Source organism: Lagopus muta, chromosome 8 (assembly GCF_023343835.1).
Source record: "Lagopus muta isolate bLagMut1 chromosome 8, bLagMut1 primary, whole genome shotgun sequence".
Lineage (NCBI taxonomy): Eukaryota > Metazoa > Chordata > Aves > Galliformes > Phasianidae > Lagopus > Lagopus muta.
The window spans coordinates 24311626-24326709 of record NC_064440.1 but is presented as its reverse complement, the minus strand read 5'-3'; the positions used below and the strand labels follow the sequence as shown (position 1 = coordinate 24326709).

The 15084-nt window shown below is 49.5% G+C and overlaps 1 protein-coding gene across 6 annotated transcripts in view; it reads right to left on the bottom strand.

The window, feature by feature from the left end:
- The window catches only part of NRP2 (neuropilin 2), a 78359-nt gene that overhangs the window by 40380 nt on the left and 22895 nt on the right, over positions 1–15084 (bottom strand). For all 6 annotated transcript variants that reach the window (XM_048953013.1, XM_048953015.1, XM_048953016.1 and 3 more), the window contains exons 3-7: positions 11325–11506; positions 6972–7202; positions 6237–6392; positions 4246–4415; positions 3037–3192 (exon numbers count right to left, since the gene is read on the bottom strand). In XM_048953013.1, coding sequence (XP_048808970.1) covers positions 3037–3192; positions 4246–4415; positions 6237–6392; positions 6972–7202; positions 11325–11506 — 895 coding nt within the window. The remainder of the gene's footprint in view (positions 1–3036; positions 3193–4245; positions 4416–6236; positions 6393–6971; positions 7203–11324; positions 11507–15084) is intronic.

Sequence of the window (15084 nt, the reverse complement as noted above, 5' to 3'; positions counted from 1 at the left end):
TCAGGCTAAGCAGCTCACTGCAGGATGCACAAAGGAGAAAAAAGCCAGTGCAGCTTTTCTGGAGTCATGGCTGTTTAGACTTGTCCCATGGGGATGCTCTGGAGGGGAGTAAGGGGAAAGTGTGACAGCAGTATGTGGTGGCTGCTTTCCTGCCCATCTCCTCTCCGTTGACACTCAGGGGACCTATAAGAAGGCAGCTCTACACCTTTGGTCCCATATCCTGGAAGGACAGAACATCATCCCCTGGACAGGAGGATAACTGCAGTGTGCTGGGCTCAGCTCTGAGGGACAGTGGGGAAGCCTGGCCTGAATACAGGGTGCCAGGAAGACTTGCTGCTCCCCTCCTGCTGGCTGCAGCTTCACCGCCTCCCAGCACTCAGTGCTCTGCAAGGAAACAGCCCATCCAGCCCCTCTGCTCAGATTGCATATTAATCTCGTTTTCTGCCGCTTCATCCTGCCTCTCCAGTTTCCCTTGCCATGACTGCCAGCGGCTGTGGACTCAAAGGTGAGCCATCATGTTCCACAGGGACACAGCCCATCCTTGATCTCCTCCCAGACCTGCCAGGAGGGGAAGTGGGAACGAAGGGGAGGAGGTCAGAGCTCTCTGTCCTCTGCAGAGAGAATCCTCCTCCTCCTTCCACCGCTCTTGTGCTTGCCAGCTTTCTCCTGCTTTAGCTCCCTGATAAAGATGTAAATGTCAGCTGACCTGCCCACAGTACAGCAATGCATTGTTTTTGGCCCACACATGGAACAGAAGTTCAGAGCAGTGTTTGATATACCCCATATGTATGTGCGTGCATCTGCATATACATATATATACTTATCTATACACGTGTATATATATATCTATCTATCTGTGTGTGTGTATGCATGCACAGAGAGGAACAGAGTCCCCGTCTGTCTGCCCCTCCCCTCCTTGCTCCTCATGGCACCAAATCAAGCTGCGGCAGACTTGACAAATCTCTTTGGCATGGCTCGCTCCACCGTTACAGCCCGCAGTGAGCAGAGCACTGTACTGACGCAGGGTGATACCTGCAAGCTGAGCGCAGAGGCTGAGAGCTTCCCTAGCACAGGAACAGCTGAGATTAGCATGGACCAAAGCCCCCCAGCCAGGCTGTGAGTGAGGAGCTGCCCCTGGCCTGCCATGTCTCAGCTGCCAGGGTCGCTCTTGAGGACAGAGGGAGGGAGAGCACGATGCTCTGATGCAAGGGGTAGGCGAGCCACTGAAAGCAATTACTTGCCTTCCAGCCTGTGGAGGTGCCTGCTAAATTAAGGCCAGAATGTGGGAAAGTGGTGAGACTGGCATAAAGGAGTAAAAAAGGAAAGGTTTAACTTTTTCTCTTTCTCTTTCTTTTTTTTAATGAAGAGAGAAAGTAGGGCAGAAAAGAGCTGATAGGGCTTGAAGTCCAACTGTCAGTAGGGTGGTAATGCACATGGCAATGGGGATGCTCTGGGCTGGCACCAGCCAGGCTGATGTAGGCAAGCCCAGTGGGGCCCTGCTCCACCCTGGCTGAGGACGAGGGGTCTGGGATGGCAAGGATGGGAAATCAGCCTGCAGAGATAGTCCCAGCAAGACCTCAGACTCCCCAGTGGCCTGCCCAGAGCAGGGAGATAAGCCCCTGGTTCACAGAAAGCACTGCTGCACCAAGTGGCCCTGGGGAAAGCAGGCTGCGCAGCACAGCGAGAGCTCTGCCATCAGCTGCAGCCCAGGGCCTGCAGGGCAGCTGGTGTTCCATGACCATGACAGACAGGCAGTCTGAGCTGGGAGCTCAGAAGGGGCTGTGCTGCCCTGTGTCCCCATCTCCGTACCTCTAAAATAGCAGGAACACCAGCTCCCTGGCACATGAGGAGCTGAAAGGCTCCAAATATTGCAGGTATGAGGCCTTGCTAGGGGCCTCTCACGGTGCGGACTTGCTATGGGATGAAGAGCAAATTTGAACCGCTTGTGAGGAAGGGAAAATCACATGGCCCGGAAGGGAAGGAAATGTCTGAAGGAATCCTGGACAAGGCGGGCTACTGCAGTTCATGCCAACAGTGCCTGTGCCAGTAAAGGGAGGGGACAGCTAATTTAACAGAAATGCTGAGGAAGCAGAAACTGCTAGGACGTGCATGTGGGGGGAGGCAGGCAGGCCCCATTTCAATCAGATCACGGCACGGCAGTGGGGAGGACCTGAGCATTGGCAGCAGCACCAGTGGGGTCTGAAGAAAAGCAGGGAGAGCTTTTCCAAGATGCACTTAACCAGAGGACAACCAGATGACCAAGGCAAGTGACAGAGCAGAAGCAGCCAGCACCACAGCTACCCTAAGCCTGGCTGGCTCTCCCCGTACAAAACCAGATTGCCAGTTCCTGCTTTGCCTGTCTCAGAATCACCTTGCTGTGCAGCACCATGCGCAGGCCCTCAAAGGGCCAGGAACCCGTATTTATACCCTACCTTGCTCCCATCTGCATGTGCCTCCCACGAACACGGTGAGAGCATGCACCAGCTCCTGGGGTTTGATGCACCACTGCCAACCGCGCCTGCTAGCACAGATCCCACAGCTCTGGCAGCCTGAATCGCTCCTCATTATTTATTGTTCATTTTGTTCTCTGGGATGGTGCGATCCCCTCTAAGGATTTGCGCCCTTTCATTTCCAAGCCTCAATAACTCCTGAACTACAGTTTCATGTGGTTTTGTGATTGTTAACCCAGCATGCAGACGGGGCTATAGCCATAAAAGCTCAATGAATCTTGTATGGCAAAACACAGGCTGTTAAAGCATTTTCTCCTTCATTTGCAGTCGAAGAACATACTCTCACCACTACGAAAGATGCAACAGCAGCCAGGTTTTCCAAGGAATCATGTTTCCTCATTGCTGTGCAGCGGAGAGAGGACTATTTCTGCTCTGCTCAAGGCATCATCAGTCTTTTAGCCCTCATCAGAAAAAGGGTCGCTCACAGATTAAACACTGTAGGTCTGTAAAATCACTCTGTTCTCTTCCCTCCCATTGGCTGCAAGACCCACCAGGGCACACATAAAAGAGACAAAAAGGCCTTTACCTTATGGTTTTTACCATGTCGGTACATCATCCAGTCCTCCCCGTTGGTGCTGACCTCCAGCTTGTAAGTACGGACATAGTACCCGTTCTGGGTTTCTCTGGAGATGGCACCCTGTGTAGCAATGGCTGTGAGCACAGTCAGGAAGTGGAGGTCCACCTTTACAAGGGAAAAAGGGACAAGAGACAGAGTGGTGAGCAGCTGAGAGCCCAGGCTGCCTAGTTAGTTCCTCACTTACTTTCCCAAACATTAAAACGTGCAAATTCAGTCTGTTTCCCTCTACATGGGGAAGCACATGGGAATGTAAGAACTCATCTCCACAGGTGTAACTCCCCCAGGCTGAGTTCAGCAGGATGCCTGCAGCAGAACAATGGGACAAGTGTAACTGGTCTTGATGTGCCCATCACAAAGCCACCTTCCTGCCTTAGACCAAGCAATAGGATCTGCACAGAAACTGGAGGCTCAGGTCCATTAAACAGGACAAGGACTGACTTCTTCCATGTAAAATAAAAGCAGGGTGTCCAATTAGCAAGTGCTAGAGTTTCTGGTTTTCCTTTTTATTCTTTTTTTCACAGTGTGGGTTGAGAAAGGTCAGCAGAGCTGGCTTGGTAGCACAGCCATGAATGAAGAATGAGATGTCTGCTGGAGGCAATGACATTCACCATCTTCCGTTCCTAGTGCCCTTTAGCAAGCAACGTCTCATGGCAATGTGACACAGCCAGAAACCCTGTGTGTGGACAGAAACTGCAGATCTAACTAGGTCCTAGGGAAGGCCTTGGCTCTGACAGCCCCCTACCTGACATGCAGCCCACTCATGCTCCTTGCATCACTGATGAGATAAATATTATTCTAGCTGTTTTTCCACACGTCTCCTGGAGACATTGGTCCTCAGGCCAGTTGCAGTCAGTGGCCCTTGTAAGTGGCAGAGGTCTCTCAATTCCTGTCAGTATGCTGAAAAGTCCATCAGCACTTTGGGCAGGAAGGAGAGGGGTGGGAGAGGGACAATGGGTCAAGTCAGCCTTATGCAAGCACGTTAATGGGAGAGCCAGCCTATCTCATTTCACGGAGGCACTCCAGCTCCCGCGCTGCTTGCTCCCCATGAGCCACAGAGGCAATAAAAAATTCAACAAGCCTTATGGTCAAGGGTCAGTTTAACAGCGTGATGCTCCATTTAGTGGGGAACAAGGCGAGGGGAGTGGAAAGCATACAAACCTGGAGGTACTCTTTGTTGCTGTCTACATTGGGGGTCCAGCCGTTGTCATCGCTGTTGAGCCGGCTCTGCTGGGGCGTCCATCGCCCATCTGAGTAGGTGGAGGAGGCACTGATCTGCATGTTGGAGATCCTTCCAGACTCCATCCCCAGAGGCACATTGCACTGGAAGTCTGCAGCAGGGACACACACATAGATGCTGATCAGCTTACAGTGTCTGTATTTCACTCCCTAGTGGAAGGCAGCCCTAAGCTATCTTTTACATCTAACCCTGAGCAAAGCTGTCTGCCTGGAAAGATGAGCAGATCTGTACAATCTTGTGTGTTGTGTGTGCTCACAGATGGCACTGTGAAATTAAAGGTGGGGCAGCTTTATGTCTGAATGGCCTTCTGACAATCAACACTGTCCAGGTCTTTCTGCCCTTCTCCCCTTTCTCCACCGCTGCAGTTTTAATGCACTATTCTGTCTCTTCCCTCCAGCTCCTTGTCTCCTTGGATCAGGATGTCCCATGTTCCCTTGCCATGAAGTCTCCCATCTTCTTGAAGGTTGGAGGTGAAAACTAGGCACTGACAAGGCAAGGAATGTGGGCAAGGAAAACAGGAGGATGCTCACTGCTGTGCTGCCAGCAGCAACATCAAAGCCTGGCACAGGCAGGCCTAAAGGTTCTGTGTGCATGTGAGTGTATGGGTGTGTTTGTGGATGTGTGCTTGCATTATTTGTGATATCAGTCCTGTAGGGATTAACCAGCCATAAACATGAAAGACTCTGGCATGCTTTTATTTGGGTTTCCTCACTTCTAAGACTTTTAAAGGTCGCAATTAGCCCAATCTTACTGCACATCTCATATATTTTATGGTAGTTGTCCTGTAAAAACAATAACAGTGAAAACAGCTCACCACTGCTGTGGGGCTTGACCAAACTGTTTGTGTTTTTAATGCGGCCAAGTCAACCCCGGGTGGAAATGATGAGCCAAGTTAAGATCTCAGTGGTATTATTAGAGTTTCAGTTTACACCAGTGTGAATCAAAACAAGCCTAGCCCTTTAATAGTTCTTGTGCTTGATTTCTCAAGCCTTGTGTGTCACCAATGCTTTATTTCCCAGACCTTTTAAAGAATGGGATAGAAAGGGGATTAAAGAACAAATCAACAGACTGTGGAAATATGTAGCAGTGAAGAGCTTGTGCATATCTGTAACTCTCACAGCCTCGGCAGAGGGACACTTAGCTGAGCTGTGGAGCAAGAGGCTGTAACCCATCTCCCCCAGCCCTGCACAGCCCTGCTGTCCATCACTGGGCTCTCAGCCTAGGTCAGAGACCTCCTCACTTTCTCTGGGATTGACGGGTATCCTGAAGGCTTTTTCTGTTGTATCACAGGTTTGCTGCTAACAGAGGTTGAGAACTGTAGCTCCGTTGCAGAAATATAATGGGAAAAGTAATTGAATTTCTTCTAGCCTGCAAGTGTTTTCACAAAGAATCAAAAAGCTCTTCACTCTCAGAACATACAACTTTTCTTCCTTACACCAACTTGATTTATTTCCCTTAATAAAGGACCTAAAACAAATTCTGGTTTGAATTTCTTAGCGCTTTAGGCATTTCTTAATTAGACAGACATGAAATTTCACCTTGTAGTTTGGGGCTGTGAATTTTTGGAAAGCTGGAGAGATTTTCCCCAACACTTTAATGATTTTGCTGCACCCACTGGGCTGAAGTCTTACCCTAAATCGTTTGGGCTGAGCATATACACAAAGGATTCTATCCCAAAAGGTAAGGAGAAGACACGAGCAAGTGAAAACTTAAGGAAAATTCAGAGAATGTAACTCTTCCTTACATCCCATTCCTGTGAGAAACAGCAAACTCAGTATAATTCCTCTCTCTGTGGCTAACAGGGAAGGAGCCCTTTAGGCACACTCTTCCCACCTCACTCTTGCAGAGGAAGCGCTTAGGTGAAACAGACAACACAACTGCCCAAGACATGCTCAGGACATTTCCAACTTACTTTCAGGCACTTCCTGTTGGATCAAGTAGTACTGAGCAGAGAAACCATCTTTAGCCACAGCCAGGTCAGTGTGGAAGGTGAGTGACAGCACGCCGGTGGTCGAGCGGATGTCTGATGGCATCTTAGTGCCACAGTACCTGCCTATCAAAGGGCCAACTGTAAAAGAAAAAGCAACAGTGTTAACTCCTGCCTTTTCCCCAGCCTCATGGGTCACCAGCAGGTTGGCATCACTCAGCATGGATGCCTTAGCAGGAGAGATTGGGATGAAAGAAAGGCAGGCTTTGGGGATGGGCTACTTTTTTTATATCCATTGGCCCAGTGCCACGCAGTGTGCTGCGCAGAAATATCCACTGCAGCAAATATTGCTCTGCAATTGCTGGGAAACGCTCCAATTTGCTCTGTTTCACAGTGTTGGTTCAGGGTAGGGAGATCCTCTCAGCATGCATGAACCCTTTGCCCTTCTCTTAGTGAGGATCAGTGCTATGTGGGAGTGCCCCATGGGACTTTTTAGATCAGTGGTTACAACAGAGCTTTAGTTTCAGGATTAATGCATGCAGCCTTCTGCAAGCAGGTTGCTCCCATGGACAGCCACAGAGTGCCCTACTGCCAAGCTGGATGCTGCAGTCATCTCTAAGGTTAGGTACCTTTAATCTTAAGAAACAGAGCACAGAGTTTTGGAGCTCTGTGAGACATGGAGAGGCGCTGAGGATGCAGGAGTGGCATCCCATGGCTTACCTTGAGGGATGCCGTCCCAGATGTCCAGCCAGTCATACTTGCAGTCTCCCTCCCCTGCCTGCAGAGGGTCATGCTCGAGGTCAAAGAGCACAAAGTGGAGGAGGATTTCTGTCTTTGGCTTGGCTATGATGGTGAAGATGCAGTCCAGGTTGTGTGGATATTTGTCAGGGAAACCCGGAGACTCAATAGTGCCATTCGAGGCAGTGAAGTTTCTGGAACAGTCCTCAGAGCCTGTAACAGCAGGGAAAACCCAGTCTTAATGACAAGCTTAATACCAACAGCTTGACAGACTGTGGAAACCCCATTTTGAGCTTAGAGGGGCTGTGTATTCTGGAAATTCTCTGTGGCCCAAGAGCTGTGTGACTTTGCCTGCAAGGATGGAGAGTGATTTTCAAAGCTTTCCATGGCTGGAATGACAAGGTTTGTGCACTTGCTGGAGAGAACAGTGTATCTAAATCCCTCAGATAGCTATAGATACATACCCCATGTGCCTCTGCTGATCCCCTTGCCAGTTACTCCGAAAGCAGGACTAGGAAGGTGATCCCATCCAAAGCCACTCAAAGCCAGGGCTGTGACCTGGCACATCAGTCCCTGCTGCATCCCCCACACCAAGGTGGTAGTTCTGCAGGGGAAGGGAGGCCATGCCAAGCTGGGCTGGGCTTCCCCTACTGGCTCCTGAAAGAGTGACCTGCTACCTGCCATCACCATCAACCCAGCTGTGCTGGCAACAGGCCACCACTGTCCAGGTGTGATGGAGGAGCCCCTGCTCAGTGAAGGAGCTGTCCTGGGAAGGAACAAAAGAAGAGTAATGGGGACTTCATCTGTTTCAAGAAAGCTCTCCCCAGGGGCCAGTCTCCTGCAACTTCTCTCAACATCTATGCCTCAGTTTCCTCAAGAAAATCAAGAAATGCAAATATTTAGACAGCGAAAAGACCCAGAGGGGCCAGCGGGTGCCAATGTTTCCACTGTCAGCCGGGAACCTTGGTAACCCTGGGGAGGCAAGCAGTTAGCCTGCGGTGCCCCTGCATCTCTGTGAGGGATGGGACAGCACCAGCACCCGGCTGTGCTCGATGGCCACGGCAAGGGTGGGGGAGATGGAGCTGTGGCAGGGGGCTCTGTCAAGAGGGGGAACAGAGCCCCTTTCTCACAGATTCGGCTGTCCACTCCAGAAATGCAAGTTATTTCTATCCTTAAGGAAGACCTTTGCATTGCAAGTCGGGCAGACAATGTTGCCTCTTATTTATTGCTGACCTCTGCACTGGCCCCCGCCGCAGCTCGGTGCCCCCTCTCAGAGAGCCAAGGTGCCTCGGGGTGGCCAGCAAAAGGGGAATTTGTGACGTATTCATACCACGGTGACTTTGAAACCACTGCTCTGTGGAGGCAGGACAATGGCCAACAGAAATCTGCAGCCTGGAGCTATTGGAGGGGAAAGGAGACATTACAAAGCTTTGCAGCCGCTGCTGCAACCCGGTGTTAACAAAGGTTTCAGCTTTGGTTTTGCTGGGACACCCGCTTTCTCCTCTACAGACCCTTCTGCTCCGTCTCTTCCAGGCAGCACAAGCCTTCCTGGGACTAATGGGAGACTTGTTATTCAATTCAGCATTAACCTCCAGGAGTCAGGCCAGCAGCCCACAGTAATGGCAGGATCCCGGCACCGCATTATGCAGTGCCTAGCTGGAGAGCTACTCAGGAGAGTCTCTTAATTGACTACCTAATGAAGCAGCCAGCTTTTCTGGTGTGAACCTATGGAGTAAAATGCAGAGGCAAAAAATAAGGCCAAACACAAATCACAGCATAATGCCGTGAACGGGGATAAGGGTGTACTTCATTCAGAACAAGACAAATAGATAAACAAAATAATGCAAGCTCCAAGCTAGGGAGAAAATCAAAGACAGAACCTAGAGTTAGGAGTAAGGAACTGTCCCCTCGAGACAGGAGAGACATAACTATGTCATTGTATTCGACAACAAGTTTCCTCATGTGGAGCTCTTATCGGATTTGGCATCTTTGTCTACAGCTTGGCTGATACCAGCAAACAATGATCGTCTTTTCATAAGAATGCTGCAGATAATAAACAGGAGCCCTGCTGGCTTCAGCAGCACGGACCAGCCTGAGAGCACACTTTGATGCCCAGCGAGGAGGGCTCAGGCCAGCCCTGCCAAGCTGACTCACAAAGTGAGCAGCAGGGAGGCTGGGCTCTTTTGTCAGCCCACAGACCACTGACTGAGTCCCATCAGGGGACTCAGAGACTGGTATGCAGTTGTTTGTATGCAGATTGTCCCTCTCACATGGTGATAAGGAAAATTCAGCACAAGGTGTGGAAATAAATGCTCGGTTGAAACGAGTTGTTTTTTTTGGTCACCTTTAAGGAAGAAAGAAGCTGAAGCAATGCTGCTTTTACTGATGTGGACAATGACAATCCAGTGACCTTTAAAGCTGGTGACACCCTTGCAAGCTCCCCTGGCAGCTCAGTCTGAAGGTGTATGAAAATAAAAGGTGAGGTTTGTTTCCATGCAGTGCCTGAAGCACACTTCTCCAGGGATCCCTGGCAGGGACAGGGCCGGGCAAGGATGGCAATGTGGTGCTCCCAGTCCCCTATGCTGAAATATGCCTTGCCAAGCTAAATTTCTGTTGCAGGAAAAAAGTGTTTCTCTCTCTGGAGATGGTAGCTGCCTGCAGCGGGAGAATGGTGGCTAGAGGAGTGACAGCACAACTTCAGGCCTGACAGCTCTGCAGGAATCTCCAATAAGGGACGCAAACTCATATCCAGCCTCCAGCCAACACCATCTCTCCCCTCCCAGAAGCAACAAGATTGCCTTTTCCATGAATTTGTCTCCTTCCTGGGGACAACATCTCCCAACACTGGCACTCAGTTTCTGCCTGCTGCCCCATTCCTTCCCACTGGCCACCTCTGCCATCTGCCAGTTGGACCACTTCACACCACTTTGTGCTCCGAGGCAGGGCACAGACTCGATCTGGGAACCAGCACAACTCCGTACCCAGCCTCTCGGGCTCAGAGTGTACGTGTGTGTACCAGGAAGGAGTGGCAAGGGATGCTGAGCAGGGTCACCAGTCTTCCCACCTGAACACAGGCACTCTGCCATCTTCTGTGTTAGCAACCGGCCTCAACAAATCCCAAGAGCCAGCTGAATCAATTAAGTCTTCACCATTAATAAACAGTAGTGGTCTGAAGTGGCTGCACCAGACCAGATTGGTGGCTGACTATGCAGCCCAGGCAACCATCAGCAACAGCACTTTCCTCATTCACGAGAACCTCTAGACACTTCCTGTCCTCACCAATCCACAGTAAAACTGAGGAATCCCATCCCTGACCCCTAGCAGCAAAGTCTCCACATCCACCTCCACGTGTGAGCAGATGGGGTGCCTGTGAACCTGCCTGCCATGTGGTCCCTGAGCACTGGTGCCTGTGCTCCTGCCTCTTTGTAGAGGCGGATCAGTCACCAGCCTCTGCAAAGGGGAGGCAGTCTTGTGTTCCCTTCTGATTCTTTACCAGGCACGGGCACGTTTTTCTTGCTGGATGCAATGACATGAGAGCTGCGTATGTGTTTCTTCCAACGCACCACCACAGAAATGTGGGCACTGCATCTCCATGCAGAACATGCTCCTGCTCCCTTTGTAAGCGGGCACACTTCACTCACCCGCACACACAACACACTGAGTGGGTTTTATGCTCTCACGCCTTCTTCCCAGACACACAATCCAGACAAATATTTAGACAGAAACGCTATTAAAAGGCCTTTGAGCAGCTTTTACTTTCCTCAATAATAGTTTGGTATTAAACAGAATTATGAATAGTTCCTCTCATATTCGCCTGGAAAGGCACCGTCTCTACCCTTGACAGCTCTGCTGACAGCAGTCCCTTGAAAACCAGAGCTCCTCAGTTACAAACCTAGCTTCCAGGAGGAGAAAACACAGTGCCATTGATCATTCCTCAATCGCAACTCCACAGGAGGGGAGTTCCATACACTCCTAACCCAAAGACAATCCCCACTTAGCCCTAACAAGCTCCACGCATGCATGAAGAAAGATAAGCATTTATGAGTCCTTGAATTCAAGGGAGCGTATAACAAGGAATCCTGCTTTTGATGCCACACTATGATCCAAAAAGGTACCATCATTTCCCACTCTGGTATCTTTACCTTATTGGAAGTGAGATGATGACTAGCTTAAATGTAAAAAAAAACCCAATAAGCTAAACTAAAAAAAAGAGCTCTTTATCTGTGAAGAACATGAATGTGCTGACACCATACAGCAAAGGAGACCAACAACATCTCCTTGTGAAGACCACTGCGGCACACGGCCCGGCAGACAGGCACTGACTCAGCCACTGACCTGTCTTGTAGATCTCATAGCGCAGGGAGAAGCCGGCCCCTTGCCGCGCATAGTCTGAGGTGAACTTGATGTAGAGAGAGGAGCCTGACGAGATGATGGTAGGAGGTGCAATGTTCCCACAGTGCTTGCCCAGCAGGTCGGCTGCTTCGTTGTCTCCATCTCGGATCTCAATGAAGTCGTACCTGTGAGGCAGGGGACATGGCATGAAAACCCTCTGTCAGAGGGGTTCTTCAGCATGCTGGGGACAGACGCTAAGCACTTATTTGTCTGAGTATTTCACAGAACTACCTTCCAGTCAGGTGCCTGGGACTCAGTCATTCACATCTACACACACACACGTACATTTTTCTCTCTTGTCTGTCTGCCCCTTTCTCTACTGTGACCTCACATAATTATTATTTTATTGTACCCACATCCACTTCAACTTCACAGACAACTTGCAAAATTCTGGACACAATTTGCCTGCATTTTTACAAAACTCCTTTGGCAAGGGAGAAGCTCAGTTCCAATACTCCTGGGCTGCTCTCCTTCCCTTCCCTCTCTATGTGCCATCATTCTACACATTGTGTACATTCTTGACGCTGCATTGGTCCTTTAACAAGAGTGGCTGCTATACTTATTCAGGTTTTGGATGGTAATACCAATTCTATTCTGTTAAGTGCTAACTTAGACTCATGTGGATGAGAAGCTCTGCAGGAAGAGATGGGCAACCACATCCACCACCGCCCAGCCCATGGGTCCCTGTAACAGCCTGCCTTCCCACCTGCTCTGCCAGCCCACCCAGCCAGCCCCTGGCTTTGGGGAGGAACACGGTGGCTTGGGAGAGCTGCCTCCTGGTGCTGAGACAAAGGCTCGCTGCAAAGTCTGGCTTGAAGGGGAAACTCCCACAGATTCCTTCGTCTGGGCCATGACTAATAGCAAGGTAGTATCAGGCTGCGTGCGCTGCGAAGAAACAAACAGCTTTTATGTGAACATCTTGTTCTTCAGCTGTCTCCTAACACCCGCGCTCTCCCGCCCCTCTCCTCATCTCTGGCCAGCACGCTGCTATTTACAGAGACTGCCCATCTCCCTTCCATTGCTCATTCGCTTTGTTATCAACCTGTTTGAACAATGCTACAGCTCTTCTTGTGGGGCTGGGAGGGAAGCAGCAGCTCCACGCTGCCAGAAATCTGCCTTTTGTCACAAGATCTCGTGTTTGAGAATCAAGAGTTGAAAGAAGTAGCTTGCTGGATGCAGTGATCCTCATGTGACTCACTCCCGCTCTGCAAAGCTCACATTGGCGGGCAACAGCCTGAAAACAAACTTACAGAGACGCAGTGTGTTCCTCCACAAAGAAAGATTGCCTGAGCAGCTTCAGTTTCACTCCTTTCTGGGACTAAATCAGGCCAAGAGCCAGAAGCAAAACGCCTGCAGATAAAATCCTGTCAGTGCTGGACGCAGCACTGAGTTAGCTCTAATCACCCAGCCTTTAACTCCATTACAAATGCCACAGCCTTGGCCAAGGTGAAACCTAAGCAGTCCTGAAATGAAGCACTGGCACAGGAAGAGACCTGGCTTAGCTGGTGGGTGGAAGTGCAGGGATGTAAGCTCCCCCAGCCCCTGAGCAGCTCCCCGTCACCTCGTGACCCCTTACTGCCCTAATATCACCCAGCAGCACCCTCCGTGACCTCACTAATGTCCCTAACGTGTGGTTTGCTCCCATCCTCTCTCCTGGGAGGAAGAACACAGAGGACAGTGTTAGTGCTTCTTCTAAGCAGAATTTTTTTCCTCCTTGTTTGTCTATTTGTTTAAAGTAGTGCTGAGCAAACAGTGGGGACATTTTGTTCTCATAACTCCTTGATCTCAACTGTGTGTGCAGCCCTTCCATATCTGAAGTACATGTCTGTGCTACAGGACTGCCGACAACTACTGAAATAATGAACATGCAACAAAAATCAATTTGTTGAAAATACGAGTGTTGGCAAGACACAGCTAACATACTGCGTTGGAAAAGCTGCCATTTGCATGGCACAGGCGCAGGTTAGCTGCACCCCAAGGAAACACATCTTGTGTCCTCATGGGGTTATGATTGGCCAACTCTGGACACAGCCTCAGCTGCTGGAATGCAGCACTCCAGCTCCTGCTGCAGCCAGCACACCCAGCAGCCCACTGCTCTCCACATGGCTTCTCAACCACCCAATGCTCTAGGAGCCCTGGCAATTTCAGAAGCAAATTCTGGACCAAGAAATATTTGCTTACTGAATGGGTGAATGACTTCCAATAATACATACAATTTGGGAATATTGCAATCTGCTCTTGGACAATCTGCAAATGGAAAATTAAAAGAATGAATCTAGTAAGTAAACCATCAGGAAATATTTGCCTCTCTCTGAATTAAACCCTGTTTGGCTTCATCCAAGCATCTAACCGAGCTTTCTCTTACTGCTGCTAATCCTTAATAAATCAAACGTTACAAACAGCTAAAAAAGCCCCTAGGAGAAGGTCAGAGAATCCTTTTTGCCAAATATAAAATGAACATAAACACATATGAGTTTTTGTTCCTAGCTAAAAAATCTTGGCTCAAGCGCCTTGCTCCTCATGAGGCAAAACCCCCTTTCTTCAGGTCATGTAAACAGAGCACGAATTGGGAGCGCATTACGGTCAGGAGATAGCTCTTGCCCAGATGAGGAGGAGCACCTCCTTCCTCTCCAGCACAGCAATTAAGCTCCAGGCTTTAAAAATGAAACACCAAAGACTCCTGGTCCAAAACAAGAGTTTAAAATTTCAGCAAGAATACCGGCTAATCCCACCACAGACTCCTTTGGCATCATGCGCTTTGGTCTTGTCCGTGCCTTGGCCCACAATCAAACAAACTGATAAACCCCATTCTCCTCATGTTGGGTCACTGGCCAGACCTTTGCTTCTGTTAGGCTTAAGCATTGTTTCCAGACTTTGTTCTTTCTACGTGAAAAACAAGAAGAAAAAATGGAAGGAAGAAAGTGCAATGCAGGGGACGGTTTTTTAGTCTAACCATTTCATTTCCAGATAATTACAAACTAGTGCACAGCTGGGTGGGACAGTTATGCAGTGATAGCATCCACACCACCCTGACCAGCACCCAGCAATTTGCATTTCACTCGCATAACCAAATCCACTACTTCAGTCAGCATGCATCATCACCCCTGCGGGCTGACCTCTCTAGCATTACCTCCACTGGGCAGGCTGCTATTTCCAAGGCCACATTTCACGGCCACTTCTTCTCACTTCTTTCTTTCCAACCTTGGTGATTCTATGATCCTTCCCATCCAGGCATTGCTCCAGAGAGCCAACCACAGCTACGTGAAGGCAGGGCACAACATCCATAACTCACATCTGTGGTCAATGGAATAAGCAGGTCTCCTTGCAGGGAAGGTGGCCACTCTTGGCTGTTCCTCCAGCAGCAGGATATTCTCAGCTACTGCTGGAGTGGGAGGGCCAGCCAGCTGGTTTGAAACAAAACTTTCTGCTAGGGAGTTTTAAGGCAGGAAGGTAAAGCTGAAGTGCTTTTAACTACCCAGACAATGAGGGGCTGAGAAGGAAGGGAAGTGCAGTGCTTAGACACTCTTCTTGTAGCTGTTTAACAGAATTAAACGGAAAATGTAAGATGCTTACAAATATTGCTGTGTTTTTATTAAAGATTTTTAGTAGAAAGTGCTTTGCGGATGTTAAGAGAGCTTTTATAAACTAATTATAAAGCACTTCTAATGTCTGTATTACTCATGCTTGCCTGCTTCTTCCCTCA